The sequence below is a fragment of the Ceratotherium simum genome, chromosome 17, assembly GCF_057802395.1.
Source record: "Ceratotherium simum simum isolate JZ-2026a chromosome 17, ASM5780239v1, whole genome shotgun sequence".
In the NCBI taxonomy this organism is placed as follows: Eukaryota; Metazoa; Chordata; class Mammalia; order Perissodactyla; family Rhinocerotidae; genus Ceratotherium; species Ceratotherium simum.
The window spans coordinates 7,589,019-7,606,040 of record NC_141916.1 but is presented as its reverse complement, the minus strand read 5'-3'; the positions used below and the strand labels follow the sequence as shown (position 1 = coordinate 7,606,040).

General features: G+C 33.5%; 1 protein-coding gene across 3 annotated transcripts in view; it reads left to right on the top strand.

The window, feature by feature from the left end:
• Positions 1-17,022, top strand: part of USP15 (ubiquitin specific peptidase 15) — a 123,572-nt gene that overhangs the window by 83,997 nt on the left and 22,553 nt on the right. For 2 of the 3 annotated variants that reach the window (XM_004429355.3, XM_004429356.3), the window contains one exon: positions 15,897-16,070. In XM_004429355.3, coding sequence (XP_004429412.1) covers positions 15,897-16,070 — 174 coding nt within the window. Of the gene's footprint in view, positions 1-9,717; positions 9,826-15,896; positions 16,071-17,022 lie in introns of those variants that run through there. The other variant, XM_087442098.1, reaches the window with a different exon arrangement.

Below are 17,022 nucleotides of genomic sequence, written 5' to 3'. Positions count from 1 at the left end.
GTATACAAGTTGTTGGAAGCCCAGTTTAACATGAAGCTTTCTAATTTTATTTCAAGTAACCAAACTTACAGTTAAAGAAATGAATATAGTTTCCATCAAAAAAAGAAACACCTAACCCCTGAGACAAAAGAATTTTAAAAACTAGTTTAGGATCTTGAAGAAATAACTTCTGATAAACTGAGGATGTGGCTGACTAAAAATTCAAATACTTCTTCCTAGGGCAGATTTTTATCTAATCCAGGAAATTAAACTCAATTATTTGAATTCCTTCTGTATTATGTACCAAAAATTACATGGCAAACTGTCATCAAAAATATGTTTAATCAGGGGCCGGCCCCATGGCCTAGTGGTTAAGTTTGGCACACACTGCTTTGGCTGCCTAGGTTTGCGGGTTCAGATCCTGCACACAGACCTACACCTCTCATCAGCCATGCTGTGGCAGTGACCCACATACAAAATAGAGGAAGATTGGCACAGATGTTAGCTCAGGGACAGTCTTCCTCAAGCAAAAAAGAGGAAGATTGGTGACAGATGTTAGCTCAGGGCGAATCTTCCTCAGCAAAAAAAAAAAAAATATATATATATATATATATATATGTTTAAGCGTCTATCAAATGACAGCTCAATCAGGTGGTCTTTCCATTTTGATAAAAGAAATGGAAACCACCTTACTTGTGTTACAACAGTTCACCTTTGCAACACATACCAGTGTTTTTACTTTTCCCTTTGTTTGAACTTGAGGGAGAAGTACCCCTTCCTTTTAGAAAGAGAAGGGGGTAGGAAAGGAGAACCTGAATTCTCAGGCAGATTATTTTGGAAAATAGTACATATAACATAGTTGTGTAAGAATTTGGTTTTCGTAACTGGGGGAGAAATAGTATCTCTAAAAGAATGCCTTGCACCTGTGTGACTTGACTAATAGTGATTTCTTCTCATGAAAACATACCTTTCTTAACCTCATATACTGGGGGGGAACAATTTTATTTGTCAGCTCTTCACATTCTTCCGAATTAATATGCAAATTTCTCTAGGATTAATGTTTCTATTTCTGAATTAATTTAGACTTTTAAATGTTTTGTCTGTCCCTAATTCTATAAGCAAATGACATGAGTATAGATCACAGGAAAATAGAGGGGTTATTTCAAAGAGTTGAGAATAATTATGTCTGATTCTAATACAGAATTGTTTTACATTACTCTGGCTATAAAAGATCAACACCAACTTAATAATATACTCACTAGGTGGGATTACTTACAGTGATCACATAACAGCAAGTTATTAATATAATCAGACTGATATTAATAATTGTTTGGAGGATTTTTATTTGCAATAGAAAGGAAAAAATAAGAAATGTCGGTCTGTAATTTATAATGGTAACTACAAATTTGCTCTCCTCCAAAAAACCAAAGGGAAAGAAAAAGTGGTTCTAAATTTACTTCTATTACCTAAAAATCAAAGTTCATTTTCTTGATGTCAGAATCTTTTCTAAGATATATTTTCCTCCTTTATTAAATGTATACTAATATCATTTAACACTTTATGATTGGAAGATTTTAAAGTGTGTCAGGCTTATATTCTAAATTACAAATTGGTATTATTGAGTAGTGTTACTAGAAAACATAGGCTATTGGACTGGTAGAACCTTAGAAAGAGGAAAGCCATACTAAATCCCTCTGAAGGGCTTATTTTGTTATCGTTTGCCTATTTGTTTTAATGTATACATTCAAATTCCGGTCAGTTGAGGCTATGCTGTATTTATTACTTAAAGACTCTCATCTATTGGGATTTTTTTTCTTTTAATGTCATTTATCCTAAGATCATCTTCTTTCTATTTTAGTTTGTGAGTAGAAATAGTTTGAGATGATGCTTTTTGCCTATGATCAACTTCATTAGTGTTGTCACTTTGCCAATAATGGATACTTAGTTCAATATTCTTTTAGTAATATATATATGGAAACCAATTGCTAAGTGTTATGAATCACTTCTTTATAGTGATTTGTAAACTATGCTGTACTGAGCAGGAAGAAGGTCAGTGAGTTGGTAACTGAAAACCGTTGCTTAATTAATAATAATATTTAAAATAAATTACTAATTCTCATAAACTCCTATTAAAATATTAACAGCCCAGTAACAAACCTGTAGCCTCTGGTAATAACAGTACCTTCTTTGCAGAGTGCAGGTTGTTTTTCATATCATTGTCACTTTCTTGATTTCCTCTTCACAGAGATCTATGAGTTAGGGCATAAGATATCCTTATTTCACTGATGAGGAAATTGAGACAAAAGAAGTGACTTGTCATTCCCTGAGACACGTTAATAAATGGGTCAAAACTGGGTTGTTATTCAGGACATTCTGAGATAATGTATCTTTCAAAATTATACTAATCAACTTATAAGAAATGCTTTAAAAATGTTTTATTGTGGTCAAATATACGTAAATAAAATTTACTATTTTCAGTTTACAGTTCAGTGGCATTAACTATATTCACATTGTTGTGCAACCAAATACAAGATGGCCCCTATAATACAAGATGCTCCCATAAAGTAGTATTACTGCTCAAAACAGTTTCACTAGGAGGTTATATACACACTTATTCATTTGATGGTAAAAGTCTTCATAACAGTTCAAGAACTCCTTTTGAAATTGCTTTCATTCTTCTGAATATCACTGATGGATATTTCTCTTCCTTTGATGATGAAGCTGATATTCAAAAAACTGAAGTTATTCAGAACATTGTCTTCAGGATAGTGTAGATGATCAAGCTGGGTAATTTTTTTTCAAATAAGATATACTTATGAAGTCATCTATTGATTTACTCAGCAAATATTTATTGAGAGCCTACTAAGTGCCTTTCACTCTGATAGGCACTAATTATACCATGGTGAACAAAACAGTATCTGTTTCCATAGAGCATAGTCTAGTAGGGGAGATAAACATTAAGTAAATCATGAATTATGACCAGCATCATGAAGAGAAAAAATGGAATGCTATGAATAAATAACAAGCGCTTGGAGAGTCACCTGATTTATCCTGGGTGTCATACTCTACAGAAGTAACATTTGAGCTGTGACCAAAGAATAGGTATTAGTTAGGCAGGTGAGAGTAGAAATTAGATGGAGCAACATGTACAAAGCCCCTAAGATGGGCAAGTTTGAGGAACCAGAAGGTGAGTAACCTGTGGAATAATATTTAAAGGGGAGTGGTATAAAATGAGTTTGAAGAAGTAGGCAAAAGCCAGATCACGTAAGGGGAATTTGGATTTTAATGTATTACGAAGGCCTTGAAGGTTCCAGGCTACCATCATCTCATCTGGTTTATTGCAGTTATCTCCTAGCTGATTTCTCTGCTTACACCGTTAACCCCTATGGTCTGTCCTCAAAAGAGCAGCCAGAGTGATCCTTTTTAAACCTAAAGCATTTCCTGTTTCTCTTAGTCTATAACACCAAATACCTTCTCATTTCACTCAACAAAAGCTAAAGTCCCTAAAAGAGAATGTAAGGCCCTATATGATCTGGCCCCCTGCTATCTTATTTCCTGCCAGTTTCTTCCGTTCACTTGACTCCATCCTCACTAGCCCCCTCGCACATGCCGAGAGTGTTCCTGCCTCAGGTTGTCTGAACTTGCAATTGCATGTACTTGGAATGTTCTTCCTCCAAATATTTATATCTTTGCTCTCTTACTTCCTTTAGGTCTCTGTTATCAGTCAGATCCTTACCCACTCTATACTATACCCACTATATACAGTAGTAACCACCCTCCCCACATTTAATACCTCAGTCGTGATCACCTGACATACTCTATAGGTACTTGAGTTTTTTGTTTGTCTGTCTGCCTCCTTCTACTTCCAGCACACATTTACACATGCTCCATGAGCACAGGGGCTTTGTTTTAGTCACTGCTATAGCCTCATTAACTAGAACAGTGTCTGGCATGTAGAAGGCACTCAAATTAATGAAAAGTAAAGGAAATCACAAGTGTTTCTCTAGTTTCTGGCTTGTGCATCATAATGAAAACCATGTAATGAAATTGGAGTGGTGGGAGGAGGGACAAAGTAGGAGGAGTAGATTTGGCATGGAGAGAAGATTATGAGTTAATTTTAGGCATACTCAGTTTGTGAGTCCCATGAAACATCCAAGTAGATACATCATAGGCAAATGGATATTCTAGTATGGAACACAGACCAGAGGCCTATGTTGGAAATAGAAATATGGCTGTTTGTAGATGGTATTTAAAGTCAGGGAAATGATTGCATCTAAATGAGGGCATCTAGGAAAAAGGGATCCCAGGACTAAGCCTTACAATACAACATCTGGATGAAGGAAAGACACTACTCTTGCAACAAGAAAAAAGAAAAGGATTATGGATGCAAGTCGTTTCTAGATTTTGTGATGAAATCCGAGACCAGATCATTAGTTAAGAATGAAAGCGTAAGGTTGCTTGGCAGTGTTAAAATCTCATTTGAGGTTGGAGATCATCAGTTTAGAATGGTATAAATTTATTCCCCTGAGATTTTTCTCTAGCAATCTTCAGCTACATGGTGCATAAAATAGTTAACTGAGTTTATACAATAAATAATTGGGTTCATCTAGGTTTGGAGAGAGAAAGGGGCAGTTGAATTAAGAGCAACTAAACTAGTTTTTTTGTTTTTATTGCACTAATTTATTTAGCTAATCCATCAAATATCCATTGAGTCTTTACTATGTGACAAGAATTGTTCTAGACATTGGTGATACAGTGCTGAAAAAGACAGTGCCTATCCTCTAGAACTTCATGGTGTAGTGAATGAGATAGACATAAATAAATAAGATGTAATATGTGATATAATAGAAAGCATGATCTGCCAAATGTTGTGGAAGCAAAGAGAAGAGAAGCCGTTGGGAAATAAGTGAGGCCTCACCAAGGAGGTGACATTTGAGTTGGGTCTTGATTTCATTTGGTAGGGTATATTATTCATTGTGACTTAGGTTTTGTTCATCTTGTCATAAAAATAGCAATGAATTACCAGAGGTACAACTATAACATTATAGCTCATGCTTGTTCCCACATTTTTCCACTACAAAAATCCCTACATCAGAAAACTGTTTTACCATAGCAAAAAACACATTGTTCATACACTCAATAAACACATACTGGTACCTCCTGTATGCTAGATATTGATGCTTTTTCATATGTGAGCTAGCTTTAAAAAGAGAAGTACCTAAAGTATTTTGAGAAATGACAATATCAATGGAACAAACATATAGCCTCCTAAAGTAATTACATCAAAGATGATGTTCATTTGAATTTAAAGGGTTTACTGGAAAATCACTCTCTGCTTTACAATCATGTCTCATGTGTAGTTAAAATCTGTCTCTGGCCTTCATTTAGAGAGATTTTGCTTTGAATAGAAACCGAATCATTGACACACAACACTAGGATACATGCACACATATATTCATTTATATATATATGAATGAATCTATATATGTGTTCTTTTACAGATTTGGTATATAATTGAAACATTATGAATAATTCTTCAGTAATTGCCCAGGGCTTTTCTAAGCATTATATACTTTACTAGGAGAAAGCTTTCAGTAACTGTTTTTAGAAGAAAATTAAAAACCAAATTTTTGACAAAAATGTTACTAATTGTTTATAATGAAGTTCTTAATAATAAGATAACAACATACTTGAAGATTCCTCTTATACTTATTGAATACCATGCCAAAAGTGTCTCTGTCATCATGATGATACCACCATCTTCCTGGGACCGCTGTCACCTTCCCTGAGACTTGTTCCATTGTCTCCTCTTTGTTCTATATCTTTAACCTCACCTCTTCACTGTCTTCCTTTCAGTATATATACATGGTTAAGTCTTTTTGTTAAACAGGGTGGAGGGGAGATGGAGGAAGGAAGACCCTTGACCTCGAAAAGGATGGTCTGTGTTTTCTCCCTACTTTCTCATCTCTCATTCAGTAGCCCTCGTCTCTGCAGCATAGCATAATAGTAGTTAAAAGCGTGGATTTGGGAACCTGACAGCTTGAATTCAAATCCTAGTTCTGCCACTTATAACTTATGTGACCTTGGATAAGAAGCTTCTTAGTTTCTTCATCTGTTAAATGAAGATAAAGTACTTAAGAAGTGCTTGGCACGTAGTAAGCAATATGTGTGTATCAACTGCTGTTATATCATCATTGTGACCATCATACCATCCCATAGTTGCTTTTGATAGAGTCACTCTTGACCTCCTGTTTGCTAGGTTCTTTGTAGCCTCTTTACCTTTGAGAAGTTGACATCCACTTATAACTGACGAATTCCAAATCTGTCTCAACCATAATTCTCTGTCCTGAGTTTCCCTCCAATATATAAATATTAGATGGACATTCCTGCCTAGATAATATTACGGATAACTCAACATGTCTATTAAGACTAAACATATTTCCCCAGAAACCTGATGGTTTTATTTCTTATACTCTCTTTTAGGTGCAGCCACCCGCCCAGTAACCCAAACCAAAAACCTAGGATTTACACAAGTCCTGTTTGTTCTCCTGCCTCTTGAATATCACTTACATCTGTCTTCTCCTCTCCTGTCAGTACACTGTTTCAATACTTGAGCATGTTTTATGTGAACTCTTGAAATATATCTCTAACTCATCTCTTTGTTCCATCGTTTATCCTCTTCTAATCCATTTAGTACACTGCTTCCAGAGTCATTGTTTTAAAATGCAAATATGATTATGTTACCTCCTTGCTTATAACCTGTTTCCCATCACCTAAGGAATAAAATCCAAACTGGACCCTAACCTCTGTAGCCAAAACTAAAGCTTCTTGGAATTCATTAAGTTTGGAACCTCTTCATTCACTGTTTCCTCTTCCCTCGTTGCCTCTCCTACGCCCCCCTCCCCTGTCTCATTCTTCTGGACAAATACCCATAACACAGTGAGAAGGATGAAAGTAGAGGCTGTCTTTGGTTTTCTTTTATGTCCCTGATGTTTGGTATAATGCCAGAATTGCTAGTAAGTACATTAGAAGTGTTTCTCACAGTGTGTCTATGGATGAGACTGCTCGTCGACAATAAAATAAGGATAGAAATTAAGTGCAACTGGTCCAAAACTTATAGCAGTTCAACAGCATAATTTTATATCTACTAAATCTAATTATAAAAATGGAGCTTTGTTTTTTATTTCATTTTTCTAGTGATTCATTTTATTGTATTTTGCAAAAGTATCAGTCTGTGATGATTTGGAGATTTTTTTTTAAATTAGGCCTTCCATACAGATGGTTTGAGAAACACTGCATTAGAAAAATTTACCAGAAATGTTTAGAACTTGACCTGTACCAGATTAATAATATTTCTGGAGCTGTCTAAATTCCAAAAAGCACAATAATTTTAAAAAGAATCATAGCACATAATATATATATTTACTTCTTTGAAGGGTTGAAGACCTAGCAATGTAGATGTTTATGTTCTGCCAATGTAACCAATTTGATAGCACTTGGATTGGGCTGCCATGTTAATCACAGGTTGACAGAGCATACCCCATCACTACCGTTCAAGTAGCTCCTTGAATGATTTCAGTGAATGATATGAAAAAATCCTTTTAGAACATTATTTCTATACTTCTAGAGACTCCTGAAATAATGATCTGTTCTTAATAAATATTTGTTGAATGATTATTTAAGTTTAAAGTTCTTTTTGATTATGAAAATAATCAGAAAGCTTCATAGTTCATGCTATCACTTGGTCTTTAAATTTCTGTTTCAACTCGGCTTACATATTTATTCAGTTATGGGCCTAGTGTAATGAAATGATACTGAAAAGTATATGACTTAGCGATTTCTCTTAAAGAATGTAATAAATCAGTTAAACTTTAAAGAAAAATTGTGCTGTCCTTTTCTGTATGCCTTTGCAGGAGAACTAAAAGATCAACAAATCACACAAATCTTAATACTTCTTTCTTCGGAAATCTTTCTTTGCTGAATATTATGTGCAGGGGGCTATACACACAAAATTATAAAGAACCATTGTTTTTTCTTAAATCCTTTGACTGTCTTATCTAAAATATTGGCATTCATTTCATTGTGAGCCAGTTTTGAATTATTAATGGGGTAAGAGATAAGATACCAAACATTAAAATCAAATTCATAAGCTTTAGTTTTTTAAAATAAATATAACTTACACTAATGTTTATTAAAGTTATTAGAACCATTGGTTTTAACATGCTTCCCATAAAGTGAGCATATAAACATAAAATCACTTATTAAATAGCCTGTTAACTAAGAAAAAAAATTAGACAATTGCTGTTATAGGCTAGTGATTTTAAAACCTCATTTAAATACACCTACCTGAAACTTACAGCATTGTTGGTGTAATCATCACTAAAGCTTTCAAATTAATCTATATTGCAAGTGGGCTTTCTATACAATTTCTACTTTTAGCTTTTAATGTGAAAGTCAATGGTCTTTACATAATCATAGCTTTTTTTAACATTGACATCTGTAGTTACAGGATTTACTCATTGCAAGTAACAGGGTTGTCTTTTTGACAAACTTAGAATTCTCCTTCCACATTCCTATAGATGAGGAAAAAAGCAGCATTGACATTTCTTTGCTAGCCAACAAAATGTTTCCCATTAGTTCTCATACTTCCCAGAGCTTTCATAATAATTCTTCATTGAATTCAAGTAGTGTGTGAAGAAGAGGTTCATTCCATAGAATTTGAAGGAAAGTGTGAGGGCAGGGACTTTAAATGAAGTTTAATTTTATTCATGTCTTAGCATGAACAGTAACCAGTTTAAGGATATACGTTAAAATGTTAGAGCAATATCTTTGTCCAATTCAAAAGCACTGCCTTTAAAACTACTTTGTTAAAATTCCAATATTTTAAGTAGGGTATATGCCTCTTCTCTCTCTTTACTGACTAGTTGGAAGGGGGGGAAAAACATAGTTAAAATAAAAGTTTTTTAAAACTAGATAAATAAAAGGAAAGGTATATCCATTTATATTTTACTTACCTAAATGTATTCTTTAAAGAAAGCTTGAAGAGAGAATGGAAATGTAAGCAAAATAGAACTATAATTGTATTTGCTTTCCCAAAATATGTGGAAAAGCTTTGGAATTAGTCTCGCAAATGTAATGAGATTTGCCTTTCCTAGGAAAAAAAATAACAAAAAATAAAACATTAAGTGTCTTTAAAATATCTCATTTTTTAAATCTACTTGATGAAGGGGCAGGCTTACATTTGTAGTTCTTCATTGTAAAAGTCTGCGTCACAGTTTCCTATCTCATCTGCTATTTCATTACAGAACTAGAGCCAGTGTCCCAGGATTAGTAGAATGCTTCAGAATTATACAGTACCTTTTCACAATGTTTATACTGTTGTCATGACGAATTGAAAAACAACAACAATAACGTGGCAAATCTGAAAGTTCTTTATCCATCTAATCTTAAAATCCGGAAAGATATATTTGGGGATTACTTTATGGATTACTTCAGGTTTATTTTGTAGATCATAAGAAAATAAAATGGTTTCCTCATTTTAGAGTGGGGTTTTATTTTTAGTATTCGTCAGTTAGAAGGTGTAGCTACTTTTTTAAAGGGTTGTGACTGGCGTTACATTTTGATCAGTTACAGAATGAGTTACGCAACTCAAAAAGCTTTAGGTAATCAAAAATTAAGTTTGTTTTCTTTCCTGTTCTAGTTACCGGTTTACTAAAATAGTGAGCATACATGATCACTTGAAAATTGGGCTTCTGGAGCACCTGAACAGAAAGGGAGTGGTTCATATTCAGCATTACAAAAGACAACTTTCTCTTTTTGAAGGGGATTACTTTGGCTATTTTACAGGTACTGGGGAAATTCCAGATTCATTACAAGTTATTGGGATGGCTGTTAATTATTCATTTCCTAAAATATGTTGATTACAGACTTGAGATTTGGTTATATAGTAGAACTTTATTTCACTTCATCAGTTTAAAAAAACCATGTAGAAGTTTATAGTGAAATACAAAATTAGGTCTCTTACATGAGTCACTTAAAATTTTTTCAGAGATCTCTAGAAACATCAGCCTTATTGATCAGAACATATTTAATGGAAGAACTTTTTGGAAGTACTGTAAGAGCAATAGGATTTGTGCATGTGTATATAAGGACAAGTTATGTGCAAAGCATTGTAGTCTTTCCAAGTGATTAAATAATGAAAGAAAATCGTACTTCACATAACATTCAAATTTTAGGATATTGGGTTAAGGATGGAAATTTATAACTAGAGGATTTTTCATAGAGAATTAATATTTTATAAAATAGTTGAATGGTATATGCATTCTTTTTAAAAATAGTCTTTCATGGTGGCAGTGGTTAAAGGTCTACATACATTGAACCATATAGCAGAATGTCCACTGGATAAGACATTTGAATATTTAGAAGAATTCTCTAGAATTTTTGAGGAAAAGAGTCTTCATAAAAATTTATTTGCAAATATTCTCCCTTCACATATCTTTTACTTATATGGATTTATCCTGATAGTTGTCAAGGCATTCACAGTAATTTTTCTTCATTAGGGAAGCCTCTTTAGGCATTATTTGGACTTTTATTTTTGAAGTTGTAGAATTTTCAGATAGGTTATAGTTATATAACAAGGTGCAATTCAGATCTCTTTAGTGAAGTGTTTCCCACTGCTCTCAGTCTCTCTAAGGACTGCTTCTAATCTTTCTGCCATACAAATTTTCATTCATTCAACATTCCTTTGTTGAGGTATGTGCCAGGCATTGTGCTAGATCCTGAGGTACAAAAGTGAGTAAGATGTGGACTCTGCTCTCAAGATAAGTGCAGTATGTGAGTTCAGGGTATAGAGTTAGCCCAGAGGAAGGAATATTAGTTCTTCCTTGAGGTACCGAGGAAGGTATAACATTTGTAAGAGATGCTGAGATGAGTGTTAAGGAATAAGTAGGAATTTCTTACAGGGGAAGAATATTCTAAGAGGGGGAGTACATGCAAAGGCTCAGTCCTAATACATTAACTAAAGAATATGTCTTAAGACTCCTAATTCAAATTCACATTCAAGAATACTCTTATTATTTGCAGTTACCATTTTAAATGCATATGTAAGCACAAGTGGAGAACCACAAAGCCGCTTTGAGGAACAGATAACTTAGCAGTCTTATCTGCTAACAGAATGATTGGCTTGCACATACACCAGCCATTCTCACCATCCCTCATGAATCAACAACTTTCCATACTACCTTAGGTCCTGAAATTTCCAGTCGGCCAACTAGTCATTATATCACAAAGGCTAAATTAATGAATGCCAAAAGTCTGCCATATGCTAAATACGAAATTTAGTTTTTCTAATCCTTAGATCTTCAAATGTTCTTGTCAATTTTGCACACCATTAACTTGCCTAGAAATCATTAAAAAAATTAAATATAGAAATATTTAGCCTAGTTAACAAGTACATTTGCCTGTTCATTAATATACATTTTTTACTTTTTCTCTTTTGCTTTAAGAATTGAAACTACTGGTACAGAATCTTTTTCCTGAGTCTGATTATTCCTTTATTTTAGGACCGACTCTAGGCACAATTATGATATAAATAAACTGTGGCTTAAGATATATGTTTTATGGTCGGTCACATTACTTCATATTTGGACCTCATTTTTGTGGTGATGAATTGTAAGAGCTAGTTCTCCTTGAAATACTGAATTGTTGGCAATTGTCAATATCAGGCAGTTGAAATCAAATGGATTAACAGAGGTGAAGCTCAACGTGGCGTGTGACTGGTAGAATGTCATAAAACTCATAAGTAGCCACAAAAATAACATACTAATGCTGTTTATATAATCCTTTTTGTTTTTATGATACATTCATATATATTCTCAGTTTTCGCTAAGAAAAACCATGTATGTTAAGGAAGGATGAGTTTTGTTTTATTTTGCAGTTCAAGAAGCATTGAGAGTAAGAGATATATCCACATAGGCACAACACACATTGTATTATTTCTAGTCCATATTATATCACTCAGTAAAGTACCCTTACAGGTTAAAAAAAATTTCCTATATCTACATATGTAAAATTTTTAATATATTATTACATATTTAATATATTTTAATATATATTTCTTATGTCTTAAGAAAGGAATTATTTTGAGACAGTCCCAACAGATAGGAAAGTGATTTTTTTTAATAGTAGAAGAATCTTTGAGAGAGATGCTTCAGAATTCTGGTTATGATTTTTATTATGGAACTAATGAAAATTTTCTTTATTCTTTAAGACGTATTTAATGGCAAACAGTCTCAGTATCCAATTTTCATGTAATTGTCAAAGATGTTCATGTTTTTAAGATAGTTTCATGTTAAGAGATTGAATAATGAGTTGCCTAGCTTATATATCAAACTCTTATTATGACCGACTTTAAGAAACTGGCTTCTTTCTTCTGCCAGAATGATGGTATTGAATACTGATATCACCTGGGGCGTGGAAATATTTTAGTTGTTTGACCTCTATTCCAATTATGCCTTGAAATTTATACCAACAGTTATAAGTGAACTTTTAATATTTTAATTGGTCTTTATACTATTTCAAGAATGTAGTGACTCTAGAATAATAATGATATTTTCAAGATGAGGGAGAAAAGTATGGTATTTTCAAAATGAGAAAGAAAAGTCTGACATGAGTTTAGTTTTTAAACTGTTACGATCGGTGCATTAGTAAGACAAACTGGCTGTTGAATTTCTGTGTTTATATGTGTTTGTACAAATTTTTAGAAAAATGTAGTTTTGTGAGTTTCTTAAAACATTATGTTCAACAAATAGGATGCTTTTGGGGGCCATTTAGGACTTAATGCTTTAAATTTAAATATAAAGTTTATCTCAAAATATATTGGTTATGATATCTTGACAGCCAATTACTTATCGTTAAAACTATGTATGTTTTGTTGTTGTTTAGTTTGTTAACGTTGAATTATAATCATTTTTGAACTGGCATGTGTCACTATGAAAATAAGTGCTGGTCTCTGTATCAAAGACTTTTTAAAAATCTAAGCAGAGACCCACTACAAAGCAGATAGTGGGCTGAATGAAGGTCAAACAAAAGTGGGTGGGGAGGGGGTTTAATAGGTTCTGTCCTTTTGGTTTAGTATTCAGGTAGAAGTGCTTGAAGAAACTTTTGAGATTGTTCATTGCAAGCAAATATATTTTTGCCTTAGTAATATTTCATTCAAAAAAATTTGAGTGTTCTGTGCCAAACATTGAAAGAAAAGAGTAAAAAAACTGAGAGGTTAAGTACATTAGTAAATATAGGCAAAAATATTTTTATTAAGCATACATGTATTATACACATGCTAAGTGCCAAGTGACATGGTGCTCAGTGCTGGAGATATAAATATAAAGGATATCATGATTCCTGCTGGAGGAGGAGGGTGGGGATCTCAGTCCATTTGGCAAGACAGACAAACTAAAAATTAAAGTTACAGTATATTATAAAATAAGTGCTATAATAATAGTGACCACTAAGCAATATGGAAACAAACAGGGGAGACACTTCAAGGGAATCTAGGAAAGCTTCCCAGACAGGATACCTGAATCTTGATGGTTTAGTAGAAGTTAGTAAGGCAGAGCAGGTACATTTCACGTAGATGGAGTAATGTTGCAATTACCCAGTGAGAGAATGCATGGAGGTCAAGGAACCCCAAGTAATCAAATAAGGCTGGGATGGATTAAAAAAAAAAAAAAAAAGGTACTGGCAAAGGGATGAGGCTGCATAGGGGAGCAAAAGACAGACCTTTCTAAAGATTTGAGATTTTAATCTGAAATTGCTATTAAAGGATTTATAGCAAGGAAGTGACATGATTAGATACAAAATTTACAAAGATCACTCTGGATGCTATTGGAAAGCTAAAAGATTTTCAGTTGTATTTGGAAGCTCTTTGTAAGATAAGGATATGTGTGAATAATTAAGTAAAAACAAATTTCAAAAATTATTCATGTTTGCACAACTTGGTTCTTTGAGGTATTTGCTAAACCCATAAGTTAGGTTCTTTGTATAATTGTGTTACAGACAGTAGTAGAATATTACATCCTTAGTATAACTCGGAGCTGATCAAATATAAGGATTTGAAAACTAATTGATAATTGTTGGAAATGCTGTCTGACTTCCCCTTTGCCTCATTGACTATTGAGTGTTGATCCTGTTTGTACTAAATCAGATGATGCTACTAAGTGATCACATTTATGCTCTGCATTGCCATGTTGTATGTATTCTGGGTTGCCCAGCCCTACCTCCAGTGCTGGGTTTATAGTTAAAAGGACATAAAATACAAAAGGTAAAGAGAAAATGAGGCTCAGAAGGCATGTAAGATTATCAGGTTGAGATACAAAAGGAGTTAAGAAGAAAGGTAGAAAAGTACCTTTTCCCTAATTGCCTCCTGCACTGTAGCCTACCTTTATCTTCCTCTTGCTCACATAAATTTTTTTACTGCTGAAAATGGCATGTAAATGACTCTAAGGCCTGTGTAGCCCACTCCAAACGTTTCTAAATGGTTATATTGTTTTCATTGCCTAAGAATTATACAATAACAAGTTCCATGATATTATAAACAGTTCTCCTTTTGCTTTGAGGTAGGGGCCAGACTGACAATTTAGACAGTATTATTTTTATTATATAAAAAATTCCAAAATAGGTATTATGGTTACTTGAGTAAATATAAATTGATTTATAATTGAAACTACAAAATGGAACACCATACTTTATTTCAAAAAATTGAATATGCTTAATTTTGGAGTTTTAGTATGAGATGTATAGTCATAGCTTATAGCATCCAAGTTATTGGCATGAACCCAGCAGGCTGAACCTTTCATAGCTACCAAGACTATTTAACTTAATCCAAATGAGTGGTAAGCAAGCTTTGAAAAACTTTGATTTCCATTAGTGTAAATCCGAGCTCTCATAAGAGTGGGTTTCTACTACTTTACATGCAAGCAGCTAGCTTCACTTAAAGCACTTTGCCTCCTGACTCCAAGACAAATATGAATATCTTCCTGCAGCAAAAAAAAGTTACCTATATGACCCTATGACTATGTCAGTCATTACATGTTCTGCATAATAACTCTAGACATCTAATTGATGAAGTAATATTGGGTTCATAATGAAATCAAATTATTTGGTATTATCAACATAAAATTATTCCATCTTGAGATAAATATTGTGGAAAAAACTGTACTTCTGCCATCTATTTTAAATCCTAAATTATTTAATTCAAAATGGAAGATTAGAGAATTAACTTATTCATAGTTTTTATCTTGCCATAAAGGAAAATAGGATTATTATATTAAAGAAGAGCTGGAAAAAGTAAGAACATACTTAGCCAGAGTTCACGTAACAAAAGTTTGTTTTCTTAGGCTCAGCTAATCTGTACTGTCCGTTCTAAAAATGGTTGACCAGACAGAAAATGTAAGGGCTGCTCTTTCATGATAAGGAACTGACAATGGAAGCAGTAAATACTTCTTTAAAGTTAATTTCTTGCTTGCCCTATGTCTCAGTTTTTACCTACTCAGGCTAATTTGCAGGTGCCTGGGATGAGTAGACAATCCATAATTTCCACCAATCAAGTAAAAGAAGGAAAGAAAACTCTGAGCTTCTCTCCCAGTTAACAGGTAGTTTGCTGTGGTTAAAATTAATGCAGATTTTACAGCAAAAAAAAATTAGCGTTTTCATTTGTTATAAGTAATTGATTTAAAATTTGGGAAATGAATAGTTGAGTGCATCATTTGAGTGTTTGTTTGACCAGTTACTTATTAGTGCAAGAAGTCATCATTTAAATTTTTCTCTATATATTATGGCAAATCAATTTATTTCTCTCTTCATTTTAACATATTTAACATATATGGTTACTTTTACTTGAAAATATATTTTGTTCTTTGCAGTGTTTGAGCAACACACCTCCACTTACTGAATATTTCCTAAATGATAAGTATCAAGAAGAACTGAATTTTGACAATCCTTTAGGAATGAGAGGTGAAATAGCTAAATCTTATGCTGAATTGATCAAGCAAATGTGGTCTGGAAAATTTAGCTACGTCACACCAAGAGCCTTTAAGGTTAGTATAGTAGATACAGTTTCAACGAAGGCTATGTCACCCCCAGGAGGGCAAAAATTGGTTCTTTGGGAAAGGGCAAAAAATCATAGCTGTTACAATGGTTTGTGGCCCTTGAAAGGGACACAGCACATAAAGAGATACACAGCACATCTATGGTATTAAATTTTCGGTGTAGGGGGTGGAGCGGATGATTAGTTTAAATGTCTTTAAAGGCTGTGGAGGATGGGGAGGGAAATAATGAAATAAAGGTTGAAAAACAATGCTGTGTTACCAAATGGCCATAGAGAGACAGATGGTTTTAGAATACAGTACATATCTGAGAAACCTACAAAAATATTTTATACAAATGCAAAGACTAAATTTGGGCATGTCATTGAACTCTTTGAGAGTCATTGTTTGAAAAATTATTAAAATGAAACTTGTCTGCAAAACAAGCACTAAATATTAATTAAATATATTTTCAATGTAATTCTTAAACTTTTAAGTTTATTTTTAGTTGCGGAGTGGTTACTTCTTAGAATCAATAAAATCTCAAGTAATTTAGTTTGTCATTTAAATAAGAATTGAGCTGAAATTTAGTTTTTTGTTGTTAAAGTTTTCCTAATTATATAGTTTAGATTTATGAGAAATTTTGAACTTTTCAAAAGAATAAGCAGTTTTCAGCCTGTTTTTTTTTTTTTTTTTTTGTCCTGAGGAAGATTTGCCCTAACTCTGTTTCCAGTCTTCCTCTATTCTGTATGTGGGTCGCCGCCACAGCGTGGCTGCTCACGAGTGGTAGAGGTCCGTGCCCGGGAACTGAACAAACAAATGACGTTCATATAGGACATCTACTAGGCCACGTTTTATTAACTATATACTAGTCTTAAAAACTAAAAAACAACAAATCAAAAAACTCCTGCATTTTTCTTCTTTAACTTTCTAAACTTTGGACAAACTAGTTCAGACAAACCAT